Below are 20000 nucleotides of genomic sequence, written 5' to 3' on the forward strand. Positions count from 1 at the left end.
AATTTAGCATATTTTGTGTTTGTTTGGTTTGTGGTGTTGAAAAAATTATGATAATTGCCCCGGAGCGTGGAATGCGGAATATTGTAGATGGAAAAGCAGGAAAGGAAATCCATAACTCACATGTACTGGCTAATAAACTAAAATCTCTGTAATTATGCATCCACAAACCTAAATCAAATGTAAACAAGCAGAATATCTGGCAAACGTGGCAAAGTACTCCAATTCCCTGAAACACCCAAACAGCCCACATTTAAACCCACTCGGTGCCTCTGTCGATTCTTGCTGTGTAATGAAACACTTTGCTCCGTGCAAATATACGCATTGCACTGCCATTACTAATTAATAACATAATCACTGCATTGCCTGTCATTTCGGATTATGTTTGCCCACACAAATACCTCTTTAATCCGCCCCAGAAACACGAAACATACCGAAATGTTAACTGAACATGCTAAACTATTCGGAAAGGTTTCAACTTCCTGCCACGGGAAATGTGCAGGCAGTCACAATATAAGTCACTGTAAATGCAGGGGATTGGCGGTTGGGATATACCGAAGTCAAAATCAAAAAGTCAAAGAAATCCTAAAAAAATATTTCTCAGAAAAGAGGTTAAAATCTAATATTTTGATAGCTTTGTTAACATTTTGATATGCGATTTTGCAATAAATTTAATATTTTAAGTGCCTTCAGCTTTTATAAATATTTTTCGTTTATAAACAAAATATTCTTTTATATAATGGTAATTAAATCCTTACTTATAGCTTACTTGACTGCCAATTTGAACACTTTATCTATTAAGACTTTGTATGTATTATTGTTTTTGCTCTTAATGTTTTCATTGTTATATTCTTAGATTTAATGGCACATAAAGTAAAGTAAATTGTATGCTTCTCAATTTAAATCTGACTAGTTGTTTTGGTTAATAAAGTATAGAAATTTTTTAAGTAGCTGAACCAATTTTCTGTCACAGTGATTACTTGCCAGCATCTCCTCTATCGAAGGCTACTTTCCTGGGATATAGATATACATGTGCATTAAATTCATTGCTTATTAATTAAGGCACAAATGCAAACTGAAGCCATGTGGTGGCAATAACAACGAAACAATGCCATTATCACCGGATATCCAATGAAATCCGAATTCCCCTTCAGCCGTATGGTTCTATGACTTTTGGGGAGCCAATTGCATTCAATGCTCCAAGGGTACAGGAGGTGGAATTTATGCAACATCATTATTACACAAGCTAAATGCAATCAAGAGACGCTGGCTATGTTGCATGGAATGCCATATATCATAATTCACAATGCAACTGCACAGTAATCAGAATAAGCGCGTTGGCAAAGAGTACATCAAAATATTTCGGCTTAAACACGATAAATTTGATTAGAAAAGTTTACTGACCCTAGGCTGAAGAAAACTCATTTGAAGCGATGTGTGAAATTAAAAATTTCAGCAAAGAAAATTGGCAATGCAGAAATTGTCTGGCTCATCAAGGGATCAAAATGTAATTTCGTACTAGCAGATCTAGCCATTTCTGCTAAAATAAAATCTGTTCTGCCAGAAATTGAAAGCCAAAGAGTGTGCATAGAAAACCAGAACATAAATCAACAAAATGCAGCGGAAAATAAAGCAAAGAACTAGGGAAGCAATTTAGATGATTATTTTTCGTATCGCGTCGCTTTCGTATTTCGTTTATTTTTATTTTCATTTGTATTTTTAGTTTTTATTTGATTTGCTTTGCGGTTTTAGAATTTTATGTCAGCTTGGCGTCCAAAGTGGCATAAAGCAGCATAAATTATGCCTAATAGCTAAATAAAACAGGTACTGAATTTTTCGCTTTTAGTTTTTCCTGCCGCTTTGACAGAAGTTTTTGGACAACTTCGCCCTCTTGACTTTTAATTGGCTTATTGTTGGATTGTCTAAAATGTTTTTAGCCCCGTTCGTTGGTCTTTTTTTCGGTCGGCTTTGAACGCCCACTCAAGTTTGTAGCTTTAGCTATTTTAGCCTATTTTTACTACTCCGAGAGACTTGTGCATAAAGTGCTCATTAATTTCTTACTGGCTGGTCAAAGTTAATTGTTCATATTTTATCAAAAGGAGGAGCTGTCAACTTCTGTTGACTTGCTAATTGCCCAGTGCTTAGTTCTGGCAGCCGCTCGAAAAATAGCAACAAATGAAATTCAGCAACGCCCACCAATAGCCGACGAAAGCGATCGTTGTCTATGCTCCGGCGATCGCACACTCGAAAGCGATGGCGATAGTGAAGCACTCCGAGCGATCGACAGAGATGGAAAGAGCTATGTGAAAGATCTGCCGACGGGGCCACGCCCTCTGTTTATTTTAAAACAGTTTTTTGCTCGTCACCAATCGAGGCAGATGCTGTCGATTTAATCAGTTTTTAGAGCCAACTTAAGTGGCCCGCCATTAAGTTTTCTTTTTTATGCAAAACTATTGAACCTGTTTATTAAAAATTCACAGACTGTTGACATACATTGATTTTAATCAAATGAAGAAAACCTATTGTTTTTAAAATGTATTAACTTTTTAGCCTAAGCACTGTTATAGTTTCTTAAGGCTTTAGGAATATGTCTAAAAACTTAGTTTCAAATGCAAATAAACACTGTTTTCCTTTTTAAATATATTGTTATTTATTAATTTTTTACATTAACTGGACTTAGACTGTAATTATTGAAAATCCTGTGAGCATTACAAAAGTATACTTACACGTTGCTTTATAAAATGAATTAAAAAATTTATAAAAAAAATAGTTTCATTTTACTTTTATCTAGTTTCAAAATGTTTCTGCATAGACGCCTAAACATTGCTGCTAAAACTAATGAGAACAAAACACTTTTATGCGGTGCGCATCTGGTGCGTATGCGTACAAATTTAATTAAATTGTGGTATCGAATAATACTAATAACAGCAAATTGCTTTTATTGTTTTAGTTTATGCACTCACGCACGCACTTTGACACTTTGTGGTGTCCATTGTGCTAGTTTACGATAGCCACTTGAGTCACAATTAAATTAAATATACTAAAAAATATTTTTTGAAATATTTATTTATTAATTATCAAAAGAATAAAAGCTGCTGTTTCCGTTGCATAAAACCAATTTTACTTTCATTTGTATCGTTGAAAGCCCACGTTGCGTATGCGTCATATTTGTTTAGCCATTTTGCCGAGAGTGCGTTTGTGGTATTAAATTATTCATGAATTGATTAAATAATTGTCGACTAATTAAATGTAAATTAGCTTTAATTAGTTAATTAATTAACCAAAGGCATTCATTACCCAGCCGGGAAAGTGTCAAGTGTGCTCTTATAGATTATAACGAGTGATTTAATTTGTAATTAGATTACATCTAAAATTGATTGAGCTAAAGCAAGCGTTTCGTATACTTGCCACATGTGAAACGCATTTTCTTTTATCTCTGAATGTCATCAAGACTTTAATGGCCTGATGGCAATATACAAATGCTTTTCCATATACAATTACTTAAGGCCATAAAAAAACACTTTATTATTAACATCCAGCCTTTTAAAATGTATTTTTTCAAATTCCTTTTGAAAGTTTTTTTTAATTTATTTTAATGCCGGTCATTGAATTCAACTCTTAAAATGTTTTATAGCTGGCAAATGACAGCATTATTTGTGAAATGCATTCAGAAATTATTTTGCCTGCTGCAACTGATTGATATCAATGGCAATATTAACAATAATAAAGGGCAAGAGCAATAATCTTCAGCTGCAATGTCCTTGTTTACTACGCACACACAAAATGTAATTTTACGCAAAATAATTTTTTACCCCTCTCACTGACACAAACAGGCCATGAATGTAAATAAGCATGAAACTCGAACCACTTTGCTCTAGTTGGGGTCACCATAATGTGGTGCCATCAAAGATGAATTGCCATTTGATTTGTTTGCGCTGCCTGTGGCAGCAGTTTAATTTAATTATCACATTTGTCATTTGGCCAACTGCCAGTGAACGCAGCTTGTTTCTCTGGCCCAGAATCACTAGGGCCATCCAACGACCATGCAATTGCCCGACCATATAAACACAAACAAACGTGCACAGCCAGATAGTTGGGCAAAATCAGAGGACAAAGCTGTATAGTAGCCATCAGCACAAGAGTTGTGTGTGGTTTTCACTGGCGATTGGTTGAATAGAATCTCCAAGTTGTATCACATGGTTTTCAGCTTATAATGCTTTCTCTATAGTGTTGATTAACATAAATTAGTGGAATTTCTGAATAGAGAGGCAGAGAAAAGGTAACAATTTAGTTGATTAAAATGGGTACGCAATATACATTTAGTTGTGTAACATTGCCTTTAGCAAGGTTATTAATTTGATATGCTTAGTAATTACACAAACTGAATATGAAATATTTTTTGATAACTTTTTATTGAATAATATTTAAGTTATAATATTGGCAAGGGCCTCTAAAAATTTGTGAAATTTCCTATTATCAGAGTACATATTTTAGACAAATATATTTATTGTTAAAATGGTTTAATTTGAAAAAGGTTCTAATAATTTTTAAATTTTTCATTTATTCTATTTTATATTTATGAGAAAGATAATAGCAAATGCTCCCATTCGAGCTTCCTAAAATACCATTCCGAAGCAGTGATCTCTGATCTAAAATCAAGCGAAGAGTCCACTACAATCAAATTCAATCCCAAACTTGTTCGATTGAGAGTGAATCAACATTTAGGTCGCACCTGAGTGGCAATTACATTCGGGTTTATGAGCAAACGATTGCAAACATTTAAAATGAAATGCCTAATGCAAATTGTCGAGACAGTTGCACTGCAGACCGCAAACGAACAGTTGCCAGCACACGCCCCTATGCTATCAATGCGGCATAATGCCGCACCACCCCATAAACCACCCAATGCACCACCCAAGGCTCCACATTTTGCCGCACCACTCTCCGACTCCCTTCTCCCGCCGCTGGCACTAATATGCAAATGTAATTTGCTGCGTTTGGCGCGTGACGTTCGTTTGGTAATCGCAACACAATTACAATGTTGTCAGTTTGCCAGAGTGTGGGTGACTGTTACGCAGTGTGTGCGTGTGTGTGTGTGTGTGTGCTTGCCAGGGGGTGGGGATGGTGCAGCGGTTGCAGTTGGGACAGCCGCATCTACGCGTAATTAATTGATTTTTATCTGGCTTAAGGCTATTTTACAGTTTGTTGATGACAGACGATGCAGACACGAGTGCTCCCTGGATGAGGGACACAAAATGGAGAGAGATTGTGCACCACTGTGGTGCCAGTGGCACCTCCGCCACCACCACTTTGTTCTCCATCCTCCCGATTCCAGAGGGCAAACCATATGCGAGCCACATTATGGCCGATGTCGAGTCTATTTAAAGCCACTTTTATGACTCTCACTTTGTCTCTGGCTTTTCGTTTGTTTTTACTCTTTGTTTTATGTTTATTTGGGGTTAATAATACAGTGCAAGCGGAAAATTATTATTTTTCGAAATATAACTATCAAAAATAGATGGTTTTAACTAGTAAGTGTACAAAAAAAATTGTATCTATATATTTCAAAGTCTTTATTACTTCGTTTTGCAGTACTAAGATTCTAACAATTTTTGTGATATGAAATATGGGATAATATAATATGAAAATTTAAGTATTGATTGCACCTAAACTGAAACTATTATTAAGTATTAAGCACTTAATTTAAGTTTGTCTTGCCCCTAATACTTTGTTGTTTCCTTAAAGGTAAAATAAAAGCAACAAGAAATGCTGTAAAAAATATATTTGTAATTAAGAAAATCTTAATCCGATTATTCATAGTATAATTATAAGTTTTCAACAGCAATTGAAAAGGCTTGCATTTACTTTAAGAGTTGATAATTTGATTCCAATTAACTTAAATCTCTTGCTGTAAACTTGATCCACTGAGTGGTCGATGGGAAAATTGGCAAGTGCCAATGCAAACGGCCAAGAGGCTTAATGCCCCGACACAGCAGGATGTTCACATACACACACATACACACACACAGATCACAACACACACCGAGAGCCATGTCCTGCAGTTAATTTGCTGATATTATTGCTGTGATTAACACATACATGTTTATGTGCCCCGACCGTGTTTTATATATAAACACACTCCGTCATGAGTGTGGGTGGAAAATCTGTGCATTGCACTTGAATTGACGTCGGTTTCTCACGCACACACACGAGCAAACACCAACACACACGCAGGCATGTCCCTTTGCCAGGATGATAAATGACTGGACTGAGCTTATAATATTAATAACATAGACAAAACACTTGAACATGTCGACATGCATAACATTTTGGCTCACATAGACAGTCTGATATCAAGCACATACACTGAGGCAAAAGATTTTTCAATCTTTTAGGTTTTTAGATTCGTTGAATTAGGTTAGTCTAAATCAATAAATAATGATGCTTTTCAAGTCAATAAAAACCCAACATAAATGAAAGATAATAATCAAACTAAGCTCTTGGAAAGCACAACAATTTGTTGCAGTGCATACACGCACATGTTGCAGGGTCCTAACTGTTTATATATATATATCAACTTATAATTAATTGACTTGATGGAGAATGTAATTTAATTAAGCAAGCATTTCGATGTGACTCCGCTGCCATATCCTTGTTATTGCCATGGCCAATTTGCTTGGTTTCCAACATATACATCTACATCTATATTTCCTATTCTGCTATTGCCTTTGTGTGTGTGTAAGTGTGTATGTTAGCTCGGTCTTTTGCCATGGCAGCCAATTAGTCTTATGGCATTTGAGCGCCCACACGGCGTATGCGTAACGTAAGATTATTAATGCAAATCGGGTTTGCATTGACAGCCCTAAAATTTGACAGCTTTGTAAGGATTGACAAGGACAGAGATCTGTAGCAGGAAAGCGTTTTTGGTTATAATTCAATAACGTAATTTTAAGTTAATCAGAACCTTTTTTTAGAGCGCTTATAAAAGTGATAAGCAGAAGTTGATATTACCAATGTCGTTTTTAATGGCTAAAGTTTATCAATTGTATTACTTTTGAATTGAATTCCTTCCGCAGTACCGCATATACAAGATGTACAAGCAGAAGCTTAGAATTGTATGAGAAGCTTAGATGTATGAGTAATGATTATATATATTATTTTGCTAATGAATCTCGTGAACACTTACGGATTCGTGGAAACATAAGCAAGCTATGTTGGAAAGGAAAAGGTTATTATTCAAAACAAATTTAATGGCGTAATTACATATATATATATATTTACTAATACTACAAATAAAACAACGGGTATTTAAATAAATTGCTAACAATTAAGTTGGTTTTTTTTACAAGTTAAAGAGATTAAAGCCAGTGAATTCGGACTTAAGCAAGGCTTTTTAAGTACAGCCCAATCATTTGGTTTACATTAATTTGGGACTGTCAACTGCAAGTGTAGATAACAAACGACTTAAGAGCGGTTTTCCAAATATCCTGTTCAGAACCCAAACCGCAAAAGGGTTTGGGCTTTTAAGACCATTGCCTAATTCGAGTAAAATTCTCAAGTTTTGATTAATTAAGAGCCTCTTAAAGAGCAAACACCCAATAATCATGTGGGTGTGTTTGTACATAAATTTTGTTGTTGGTCTTAATTGGCTGACAGCAGTTGGACCCCGGGCATGTCCTTGCTGCAAAGTTAATTTGTTCTAATTAGTCAATAAATCTCAATTTATTTCACAATCAGGCGACTCGGTGTGTGTGCATTTGAGTGTGGGTTTGTTTGTGCTTTAAGGCATTTCTGGCTGGCTATGCAAATTGTAAATTTGTCCTGCCTTCTCCCCCGCAAAAGCCTTCTCTCTCCACAAAATCACATGTTTGGGCAGCTGCTGCAAGCCCAACTGCAACAAAATACAATTTGGCATAATAATTACTGAGGCATTAAGCAGCATCACACCTTGCTTCCTCTTGCTATGCGCTTCAATTAAATTACGATATATTTCATGGCTTCAGGGGACAATCGAGTTGGGTAAATAAATTGCGGATTATTCTAATGCAAACAACAGGATTGAAAAAAAGCATACTTTTAAGCAAATTTCCGTGTAATGCATTTAATTTATTTTAATTACTATTTTTCAGCCCATAACTACAGTTCATGTCAATTCTGATGTAATTTCGTAAATTTATCTATAAAAAAGCAATTTAATCTAATTTTCTTTAAAACAACAATAGTTGACATTTAAAATCAAATATAAATGATCTTAATTAAACCTATTTAATTACAACATATTTATTGTCAATAATGCCTGTTTATATTTTTTTACAAAGCACTGTTCATATCGAAAATATTACCATTAAATTTTAATTTTTTTGGCTGTGCACTTCCGCTTGGGTGCAAATTAGGCAAATTAAATATTATAAGCATACGCACAGAAGCAGACAATAGAATATTTATGGGTAAGTAGGCGCATTAAATAGGGATTATTGTGTGAGAGGTTTTTAAAAAGTGTTTAATTTAATTAAAAGGCCACAATTGCGATTGTGCTTGTTGTTCAAGCTTTGACCAGCAAAATATTGTCACATTAAATAAACCGAATAATCCCCCAAAAACATTATGTGCGTTAGTTGCCATATGCATTGCAAGGGTAAAATCAAAAACCTGTAGGTTATTTTAACTGTGATTCAAAAGCTGCATTTAATTTAAAGATTCTACGCGCTTGACACTTCACATGTTGTAGACACGTTTTCAATAATTCTTTTGTATTAAACGTTCTTTTAATTTCAGGTTATGGGAGTTACTATATATTAGAAAAGAGTTTATTGCGAGTGTTATCCGGCCTTAAGTAACTTCTTAGGTTTAGAGACTTGAATTGCTTTTTCTATAAATTGCTATTTTCGAGAAGTTTATTTAATTCAATGTCAAGCTTAATACTATAGTTCGTGGTAAAATTTTTTAGATAAGGGTAAATATTTTGTTTATAATTTTGGAAATAACTTGATGAGGTAACTTCTTACCTGCGTTTCGGTGACCATCAGCAGTTTGGCCATTTCGGTGCGCTCGCTGGAGCTAAGATACTTCTTCACCTCGAACTGTTTCTCCAGCTCGAAAATCTGCCTGCCGGTGAACGTGGTGCGGGCCTTCTTCTTTCGCCGGGCATCGGTGGATCCCGAGTCGGAGTCATCCTCGGTGGTCTCCAAGGTGCTGTTGGCATTGCTCAGCTGCTGTGGATTGGCGTTGCTGCCGGGCGAGCTGTTGCTGTTGTTGGCGGCCATCACCTTGTCACGCATCAGACTGTCGCTGCTGCCCGTGGGACTAATGTCCGGCGGCAGTGGAACCGTTGCCGTATTGGTGGGCGTCAACTTCTTTTTCTTGGCTGCTGGCTTGCCAGAGCTTTCTGCAAAGGAAAAACAAAGAAACACGCAACAATATGGTTAGCCAAAGCCAAATATGAGTATGCATATTTGTCTCGATCGTATTTGCCTGACTTTTTTGTCGAATCGCAGCTGTTTAACCTCAATTGGGTCTCTTAACTGTCATTTCATAACCGCTTTTGCAATTAGCCCGTCAAATGTAACAATGTAACAGCTATTGACTGGGGCAACTGCCTTTTGTTATGCATTGTTACATACCTTTATGCTTTCCTCTTTTTTTTTTCTTTTCTGTTCAATATAAATTTGTTTGCCATTTGCCATAAACTTTTGCTTTTGTTTTCGATTTTACACTTCTATCAGTCGGTTATTTGTTTTATAGAAAAACTAAAACTAAATGTTTAGTAAAAAAAAATGTAAGAATCAAATGCATTTATTGACTACTACATTATTTTAAAACAAATGCATAAGTATTTTTTTGTTTTTGGATTAAAAAAACAATTTTTTTTTAAACCCACTTAATAAACTATTTGTTTTTAAGTACTCTAGCTCTGATAAAAACGTATAAATAAACTCTTGTAGTTTATGAGAGGGCTAGTTACTTTAAAATTATGCTTAGAGTGTTAAACTTACAAACATTAAGCGGAAAATGTATTTAATTTCGATTCCCTCTTGTTATTATTTAAAAAGATCTAGTTAGAAAGTAAAATAAAATAATTTACACCGAGTTTGGAACTGTAAAAATCATCTTTCGGCTAGTTTTCGTAAGTTTGCATTCCTAGCAGGGCATTTATTGGCCACTCTTCATTGACCAATGGCTGAGTTGTAATATCGGGCGAAAACAAGTGTTAAGTGGGCTATATGCCATATGCTTTGGCCGCGGCTTTTCGACTTGACGGGGACAAAACGTGTCTGGCATGAGTCGAACGTTGCCTGGACAACTTCAATTACCAATGCATAATTGAAATCTAATTGACAGTTAAATGCAAAACGCTCGATATCGCTGCTGCTGTTGGTTGCTGCTTCAGTCGTTGCTGTCGTTTGTCGCGTTGCTAATACGCCGCGTGGGCCCTGGCGGCCTCATATGCATGACACTGTGATTAATTAGGCGGGCGGGCGACATCAGTGGCATTGTCGTTGTATGTATTTGTCGTTTCTGCTGTCGCCGTTGGCAATTGGCAATTTTCACCATCGAACACAAAATAGCCCCCTTTCACACCCCCAGAGAAATGAGAGACGATGGCAGTGAAGTGTAAAGGGCGCCCCAATGGCGCGAAATCAATAAAACTAAATGGCAAAACAAAAGCGGAAAAACAACAAGCTGGCCAAGCGTTAAAAGCCCGCAACTTGTGCAATTAGAGCAACAACAATAAAAACTTTGCACTAATGTTTGTTTATATTTGCTGCCCCTGCTGTAGCTCTTAACGCCAATTGGCAATTGCCATGTCATTTTCATTAGGCCCAGTCGGCGGGCATTTAAATGTCGTTATGTCAAGTGGGCAAAACAAACAGAGAAAACAAACAACCAAAAAAAAAAGAGCTTCAACTTAGAACCAAACTCCACTTATTGGCCCGCTTGATTTGACGGCAGTTCCATTTATGGCAGCTGCAAACAAGTAGTTAAGCAAAAATTACCCGATGACTATGTCAAACAATCGCTCTGCCGCAAATTCGTCATTCAATCGTTTGCTGTTCTCCCCAAGTCTGGTACGTGATTTTAATAACAATAAAAACTAAACACAACATTGAGCAATTAACGCGCCAAGCAAATAGTGGCAGCAAAAATATTCAAATTGTGTTCTCTCAACTTTGCTTATTTTGCCCCCCGATTGCCATTTTGTATGGATATTATTGTTGCCATGGCTATCGCTAATTGCATTTTCATATATTTTCGTGCTATTTCGCTGGCCTCTTTCCAATTAAATCATTTTAATGCAGCCAAAGCAAATGCAAATTCAAATTGGCAACGATTTTCAGTTCGCATTCGCATATAAATAAAAATAAAAAAGCAGTGAGCCACAAATGCATCTAATTAAGTTTTGCACATTTTGTTGATCAATTACAATTTGAATAGTTTATTAATTATCGAAAAAGAAAGCGGTGAACTTAACCGCTCACAATGTATTCGGTAAACAATTTTTGGCGCGTTCTAAATGATTTCATCCGAGTATTCGGCTAGATAATTCAAAGAATACGAAAAAAAACTTGTGAAATTTGACTTTCAACTTGTGCTAAACATATAATTTAACTGTTCGAATTTAACAAGATAGAAGAGCCGGGAATTAACTGGAGTGTGCTAAATTCTAATGACCTGGCCATTAGCCTAGCCAAAAACTTAAGGGCTGAGAGGGAGAGCGGGCAGGGAAGATACCGATTGGCATCATTTAAGTTGGCAGAACACGCATACGCCGCGTTGCCCGCCGCACGCTTCGTTGAAGCGTGTTGAGAGCTCAGCGCTCCGCTCAATTGGCAGGCTCGTCGAGCGTCTCCACACAGCACTCATATCCTACCTATGCTCGGCGCCAATATGCTAGAGATGGGAAAGAGATCACTTTAAAAATAGAAACACTCTCAAACATATTACCAAAATGTAAATTTTTTAAGATTTTCAATTTATGACTTTTTGTTTTAGTGAACAAACTTTTTAAATTTATATCAAATAGAACGAATGCCTTAAAGATTTGATTGCGATTGATATTGTTAAAGAGAAACTGGATAATTAGAAATTGTATTACGATGTTGTTAGATTTGAAAGTACCATTTGGGAATTATAGCAATGCAGAAGCTCTGTTAAAATACCATTTGTAAAGTCAAACTTTTGCTAGATGCTCCAAATAACAAATTTTTCACGTAATTTAATTGGTGTCAATAATTTTGTTTGCAAATAATTTAAACCATGAAATAGTTTCTCTGTGTATAATTAATGCTTAATGCTTACCTTTTTTGGCGGCAGACTTTCCGAGAATGTGGCTCTGCTTGGTGGCCGGCATGGGTGAGTTGTTGCTGTCGCGGGACTTTCTGGCCACACAGAGATTTAGCGGCTGATCGAGCGGAGTTGCCGCCGTGACAGTTGCTGCTGCTGTAGCTGCTGCTGCAGACGTTGCTCCTGCAATCGCAGCACTGTCCTCCTCGCTGGCATCGCTCATCGAAATGGAGGCGCTCCTCATGGGCGGCATGTCCTGGTACGGCTTCAGTATGCTATTCGGTGACATGACCGGACCGGTCAAATCAAAGGCTCCCTCTGGCCGGTCCTTTTTGACCACGGATATGCCCAGGATATCGGCTATGGAGTGGGGAGTGGGCCGGTCCGGTTGGGTGGCATAGACATGGGCATGCCAATTAGTGGGCGGTCCAGGTGTAGTTGTGATTGCAGGTGTGCTGGCCGAGCGCCGTTGTTGTTGCTGCTGGTGCTGGTGCTGTTGCTGCTGCTGCTGCGGGGCATGTTGCTGCTGCTGCTGGGGATGCACTGAACTTGGCCTGGGGGCCACCACCGCCTCCAGCTGTTTTTGCAGAAAAGTAGTGGGCGGACTGTCCGAGATCGGGCTGGCCATGTTATTGTTGTCGCGGACGCGCAACAGATTCACAAGCTTCTCCTTGCTGCTGCCGATGGGACTGACCATGGTCATCGGTGGAGGCGGTATGGTCAGCGGACTGGTGTAAACATAACTGGTCGCCGCCATCTTGTACAGGTCGGAAGTGGAGTGCTGATGCTGCTGTTGCTGCTGATGGAGTTGCAGGTGGTGATGTTGCTGCTGCTGCTGGTGCTCCTTCACAATGCCATAATTATGTCCCATTTCCGCTGCCTCCAAATGCGTATCGCGTTCAGTTTCGGGCATCATTTAGGCCACGTTGCCTGCAAAGCATACAAAAAAAAAAAAAACAGTTAAATAAAGTTGGTACAGAAAAATAGAGACAAAGTGTGGGTGAACGCGAAAGGGAACTTAGATTAGCTCAAACAGCTGCACATTTGTCGTCAAGTTGTTAATGGTTTCGACTGCCAACTGGCGCCTGGTAATGTAATTTGTGCCCGCCCTCAAAGTGAAGGCCAGAAGGCTTCGCTTACAGCCTCCCCTCCTTGAATTTCCCACCCACATTAACCTCACCTCCGGCTTTTACTTTGCCTCCTCAGCTGAGACCCAAAAGTAATGCAATAAAATACAGCGCCAGTCCGTTGCCACTTGCTGCCTGTGCCGCAATGTGCACAGTGAAAAAATAATTAAATATATTTATATTGAATTATTGGAAAAGGGCTATTTTGTCGGAATATATTTAAATGAAGTCATAATAAAAAATAATAATATAAATTTTTGTTAGCAGATGGTGAAATCTGTGTTAAAGAAACAATTTTGTCAACTGATTCAGTGATAAGTGCCTTAATGGATTGTAGGCTTATCTGTAAATCTATGAATCACAAAATTTCATCATCTTTTAAAACAATTATAAATAAGTTAAATCTTTAACTTTTAGTGAATAATGGTAGGCCTCTTTTTCTTTCATTGCTATTTATTATTGATTGAAATCGGTTCTCCACCAATGACCGACATTTGAGCGGCAATTTCGCTTTCAGTGTAGTTCAACTTATTTAACCCTCCGACAAGCCTTGGCTTCGGCTTCGGGTGAATTGGGTTGAGTTGAAACGGGTTGAGTCGAGTTGGGTGGGTCAGGCGTAGCCTATTTCCTGGCGCACTGCGTTGTGATTTGCATAACAAAATGTTGCACAATCATTGCGAAAGAGAGAGGGCGAGAAAGAGTGAGCGTGATAAAGAGAGCGAGGGGAAGGATCCAACTAGGCGGCACATACGTTTTCAAGTACTGAATTCAGGGGAAGGCAAGTGGGCGGCGTCGCACAGCCTTGTAAAATTTGTCATTGTGAGCGTGCGTTTGAGAGTGCTTGCTGAAAATTTATGGCACAACATTTGAGTGTGACACAATTTAACTTAATTCGTTAAGTCAAAAGCGTGTGAAATGTACAAGGGAAATTATTATTTTTTAAACTGCACCCGTATATTTTTCAAGTGGTGTCAGGAGAATTGTAGAATATTCTAATAAATTTATTCAGACAGCTAACTTTTTTTTAATGGTTTATTAAAATACAGCTGGCACAAACACATAACTTTATCTTTTTTCGTTTAAAAATAATTATCCTTAAATAATATTTTTAATGAAAATATTATATGTTTGTTATATACATATATACGAAAACACAAGCCGCAAAATGAGAAGTTTTACAATCAGTCGTTTTAATTGCTTTTTATAAATTAATATTTCAAAATTTGAATGATAAAATTAAATTATTAAATTCCACTGATATAAAAAATACATTATCCGTACTTATTATATATAAAAAAGCATGTGATTTTAAAAAAATATATTTAAATAAAATACTAATCATTCCTTAACAGAGAGTGAACGCTGCAGTTCAAACATGAGTTAAATGCTATTGAAATATGAAGCCTGCTTTGATTGATTTTAAATTCTATACATTTAATGCTTTGGTGAGTTGTATTTTAAAACTTTTAACTTTAAATGGAAACATTTTTTAATAAAAGGCAACAAAGCAAAAACAGAATATGAATATTTAATCCTATTTAAATAGTTTTAGTTGTAATAATAATAATATAAATCCAGTTGTCTAAATTGTGTGCAAACAATTTGCAGTTAATTTAATGGCATTTCCAAAAGCATCGTTATTGTTATACGTTGTAACAACTTATATTTGGCATTCCCAAAAGCAATTTAAATTAATACAATGAGCACACCCACATTCATACACTTGGAAAAACTGAGACAGCAACCCAACTACCACCCACTTTCGCAGTCGCAGTCGACGACGCAGTCCAAATGTCAGATTCAAGCAGCGCGCTCAATAAAATGATGCGTGCTTTAATGTTTTTTATTACCACTCGGCAGGAACAACAAAATATACGAAGATATTTGCCACTCTCACACAGATACTTTTACAATCCCACAGAAGCACACGTACACACTCACACAGAAATAATTGACAAATTTCTCTCTCACAACACGAGAGAGTTCAAAAATGTTGCCAGCAACATTTTGCCAAGGCGCCTGGCGATTAAAGCTAAATAAAATAAATGGCAAAAAGCAAAGGCAGTGATGATGATGATGGGTGGGAGTGAGGCGGGAAGTGGCGGCAACGAGCGAGTGGGAGAGAGAGCGGCAGCAAGTGTGTTGTTGGCTGATTTGGGGGACATATTCAAGCAGCGGAAGCAGCGCAGGCAAGCGGAAGAAGTTATTTCAATTGCCTTGCCATCCAGCCCCGAACGGAGCGCAAAGAGAAAGAGAGAGAAATAGAAGTGAAGGAACGAGCCACAGTACACTGATGAAATGCTATATAAATTGTATAGTTATCTTGACGATTTTGCAAAACAAAAAACTAACAAACTCATAAAAATATATTTTACAAATTTTAACAATTAATTTTCTTTCTAATTAACAATTAATTTTAATTGTTTTTCTAGATAAAAAACTTGTACCAAGTTGTCTAATAATTCTCAAATCGGTTTCCAGATAGACCCAGGAGGTTTGGTTTCAAAATGTTACATTTTGGTATTTAGTAAGGACGGGTAAAAATACCATTAAAATACTAATAGAGTACTTACATTTCTAAATTTTGTCTTACAATTGTTCTATTTAATACATAATGTTAAACTATCTTTTGATGCAAATAATGTGTTAGTGAATTAAATATCAAATTATTTGTTAGAAGACCATTTTTTTCAGTGTTTTAAAAAGAGAGCCCTGCCCTGCGGGCACGTTCGGTAGCTTAGTTGGCTGCAAGTGTGTGTATTAGTTACCTGGCACGCTTCTGCCAGTGTCCCTCCCCTTCTCACCCCTTACCCCCTTGCCGCCTACCCTCGTGCCCTTATGCCCTGCGACCCCTTCGCCCACTCAGCTGGCCTTCAATCGTGTGGCAGGACCCAAGTGTCGAGTGCCAGGACGAGGGCTAATGGCATTTAAGTTTTGTTAGCTGGACTTGCCACCACGCTGCCATGGCACATGTGTCAAGTCAGGGGCGGTGGATGGGAATGTGTGGCAGAGAATATATTGGATGGAATGTTAAAGATGGATCTAAGAGCTAAACTCTACGTCGTGGAAGCCATTGTAATCCAAACAAATCTCTTTAAACCTAATCGTTGTTGTTGATATATAAATTAAAAGACAACACATTTTGTGATTTTACAAATACAAAACATAAATACATTCTTTGAAATCTATAAATTTATATGCTAGTTTTTCATTACTAGCTCTTTAATTTTCTATCTCAAAAATTATTCTTATTTTCCTAAATATTTACCAAAATTTTACGGGTTGATCATACAATATATTTATATAAATCTTTCAGTTTTGTCAAGACTTTAAAGCCAAATCATAAGAAGATATTATGGAACCGAAAAAGTTATTTCTACAGTAAATATTACACTATATTAAAAAGTTGTGAATCCATTCAAACATTTTTTAAGACTTGAAAACCTGAAGACCAAGAGGATTTAAATTACTTAAAAATGTTACCAATTTTGCGCTCTTTCTGAGAATACACTCCTGTTTGCCTTGTGCCGCACATGATCGTAATATTTTTCGTTTGTCGAGAAGTCTACATTTTTGGTCATTTCGGCCACTTCTTGCCAGCCATCTTTGGCCTCGAGGCTTGCGAGATGGTTTTTGTCCGTTTACCGACTGACTGTCCCTGGCTTGCCAGCATTTTGTCTATATTATTTCAGTTTCATTTTATTGCATTGACAACAACGCAGTACAAATTCCGCAGGAGGGTCACAGGACGTGGAATGGGTAGAGGGTCAGGGTGTGCGGGGGCGGCCGACTCGCCTTGTCTGTCGTTTTGTTGGAATTTTAACAAGCCACTCTCGAATCATCATCATCAGGGGCTGCTTCATTTGGCCCACGGCAGCTTTCGTCAGAGTCTCTTTGGTCTGCCTCGTTTCTTTTGCTCCTTTTCACTCAGAAAAAAGTTTCTGAACTCTACACACTCTTTTTAATTAATTTTTTTTCAATTTATGAAACGTAAATTGAAGAATGTCAAGTCTTTTTTTTTCCTATTTTGAAACTGGGCCATTTAAAGAAAAAAAACATAATTTGTTTATAATTTGACAAGAAATTGTCTATCGTTTATAAAATATATGTTGACCAATTTAAAATATAATCTAAACTTTCAAAAATGTAGATGAAAGTAAACCGGAATTACTTTCACTTAATATTTGAAAAATTGTCACTTTATATCTTAAGTGTCTTTGTTGTCTGTCCTTCGTCCTCGTTCACGTTCGTCATCGTCTTTGCTTTTCAGCTTTTGGCTGGCTTTCTTCGTCTCTGGGCCGTGTGTTAGTTTTTGACGTTAACTGCGGCTGACTTTGTCCGCCCCTTTTTTTGTATATTCACGCCCGTGCCGCCCCGTTTTCGCCCCTTTTCCGACACCCCTCCCACCCCTTGTCCGTTATGCCTTGTCAGCATAATTTTCTCTACCGTATTTCTGCTGCTCTGTTCTGCGTGCCTGTGTGTGTGTGTGTGTGTGTGTGTGTGTGTGTGTATGGGGTGCTGTCAACCTGGCAGCTAAAGTGTGTAATTCGTCATTCATATTTACCCCAGAACCGACCTACCCTGCACTCTTGCAGAACTTGAGCTTGTGCGTCATCATTTGCTGCCTTGTAAAGCATATAAATTACGGGTTTTTATAGCCGGCTTTTCAGAAAATAGCCCTTTCAACATTTTGTATCAGCAATAACATTTAGGATCTTAATTAGCAGGCAAGGTTTGATCTGAGTTAATAATATTATCTTAAATCTATGAAACTTATTGAAAACAGAGTTCCTTTGTTTTCGTTTGTTTAAATTAAGCTAGAAATAAAATTAAGCCTTGATTATGCCATTTTTGGGATATACAAAACTACAGTGACGGTATTTTATTTAATAAAATTTACTTTGAAAGTTATTAAAAACATTTTAAAAAGAGTTCCTTAGTTTTCGTTTGTTTAAATGAAGCTAAAAATAGAATGTGTCATGTGTGGACTGAATATACAAAACTAAAGAGTTTGTTATTTAATTATTAGTTTATCTTGGTCAATGCCCTTTTAATATAAACACTATTGTATAAAGTGAATAATGAAAAGCATTACTCAACAAAAAGTTGCTGCATTTCTCGCCGCAGGCCACTTGAAAAATGTTTGACCCAAGGGATTTCTGGCGGGGCAAACGATGAGGCCTGTAATATACCACTAATTGATTTTTATGAGGTGCTCTAATGAATGTCCTGGGTCGCCCATAATTGCCATGGCGAAAGTGAACACAAAATACACATAATACACAAGCGCCAGGCGGTTGGCATGTTTCCCTGGGAAAGTCTCTGAATATTTCATAAAGTTATGTGCTCGCTAATTAAATTGCCGCGACACATGGTCCTCGGTGAGGATACGGGGATATGACGGCAAACAGTCGACTATCGACAGTCGTGGCAGGTGGAAAACATCACCCCCTTCGCTAAGCAATTTTAAATGAATTTACATTAACCGTTGCCGCAGAGACTGGCTCGCGATATTCCTTGGAAAGTTGTTCGTGCTTCGCTCACTTTAATTGTTTTAATTTACTTGCCTTCGCTATGTACTCACATGTGTGTGCAATCCTTCGCTAGTTTTAGTTCGTTTTATTTTGCGTTGAACAGTTTGCCTAGAAAGGGCAAAACAACAATGTAAGTTAATAAAACACACACATATACACTGCTAACAGAAATTAAAATGAAATAAACTTTTACTTTTCACTACAAATTAAGTTACCACTTTGACCGAGAGCCAGGTCAACAATTGAATCAGACTCTAAAGTTAATGTCGTTGAAACTTGACAAGTCGAACGAAGGCAACGGTTGGAATACTAAATCACGGCTTCATTACTCTATTCCCCAATCATATTTTCAATATATGGAGCACCCAAACGTTTATTATTGCCTGCTGTCAGCTATTTTGTGGGAACTCTCCCATTCCGTTTAGTTTTGTTGCACAGCCAACTTGGGTTCAAAATAACTTTATAGACAAGAGTGCGACGAAGGGAAGCCAATATGGGTGCATAAATAAATCATAATTGCTGAAAACGATTGTCGGGAAGTGTGTGCGTGGGTGTGTGAAAAGTGGCAATTGTGAACTTTCCTTTGGGGGGTGGCCAATTTCGATTCGAGCAATTGCAGCGAGAGTTGCAATTTAGGGAATGTTTTATTCAACTGTTTTCGGTTTGTTGTGGATTCGCTTATCCACAGAAATGTGTTTTCCCGCACAGGTGAAAATAACTAGATATGACTGTCAAATTGGATCAGTAAACTGTCTGTTGAATTTATTATAATTTTTTTTTAAACCATATCTTATCCGAAATGTCAGGTTATATTGAGCAGGAGTTAAATTTTGTATTTATATATTCTGTACCATTTCGGTTTTGTTTATTGGGTAAAATGTTGAGGTTGCAAAAAAATGTTGAGCCAAAAGTCGTTTTGAGTTTATTTCCAAGTTTATAAGTTTCTATATACAAAAATAATTGTTTTGCGCTTCCCATTTTTCCCATTGCTTAAACTTTAACGACTTTATAAGAGCTAATAAAATAAACGCCGCTAAATGGCAAAGGATAATGGTCGCAC

The 20000-nt window shown here is 37.2% G+C and overlaps 1 protein-coding gene across 8 annotated transcripts in view; it reads right to left on the bottom strand.

The window, feature by feature from the left end:
- The window catches only part of LOC128260798 (homeobox protein abdominal-B), a 47291-nt gene that overhangs the window by 4490 nt on the left and 22801 nt on the right, over nucleotides 1-20000 (bottom strand). For 5 of the 8 annotated variants that reach the window (XM_052994076.1, XM_052994068.1, XM_052994091.1 and 2 more), the window contains exons 2-3: nucleotides 12295-13209; nucleotides 9003-9382 (exon numbers count right to left, since the gene is read on the bottom strand). In XM_052994076.1, coding sequence (XP_052850036.1) covers nucleotides 9003-9382; nucleotides 12295-13195 — 1281 coding nt within the window. In that variant the 5' untranslated portion in view covers nucleotides 13196-13209. Of the gene's footprint in view, nucleotides 1-9002; nucleotides 9383-12294; nucleotides 13210-18990; nucleotides 19058-19155; nucleotides 19586-20000 lie in introns of those variants that run through there. The other 3 variants (XM_052994085.1, XM_052994050.1, XM_052994100.1) reach the window with 3 other exon arrangements.

The sequence above is a fragment of the Drosophila gunungcola genome, chromosome 3R (assembly GCF_025200985.1).
Source record: "Drosophila gunungcola strain Sukarami chromosome 3R, Dgunungcola_SK_2, whole genome shotgun sequence".
Taxonomy (NCBI): Eukaryota; Metazoa; Arthropoda; class Insecta; order Diptera; family Drosophilidae; genus Drosophila; species Drosophila gunungcola.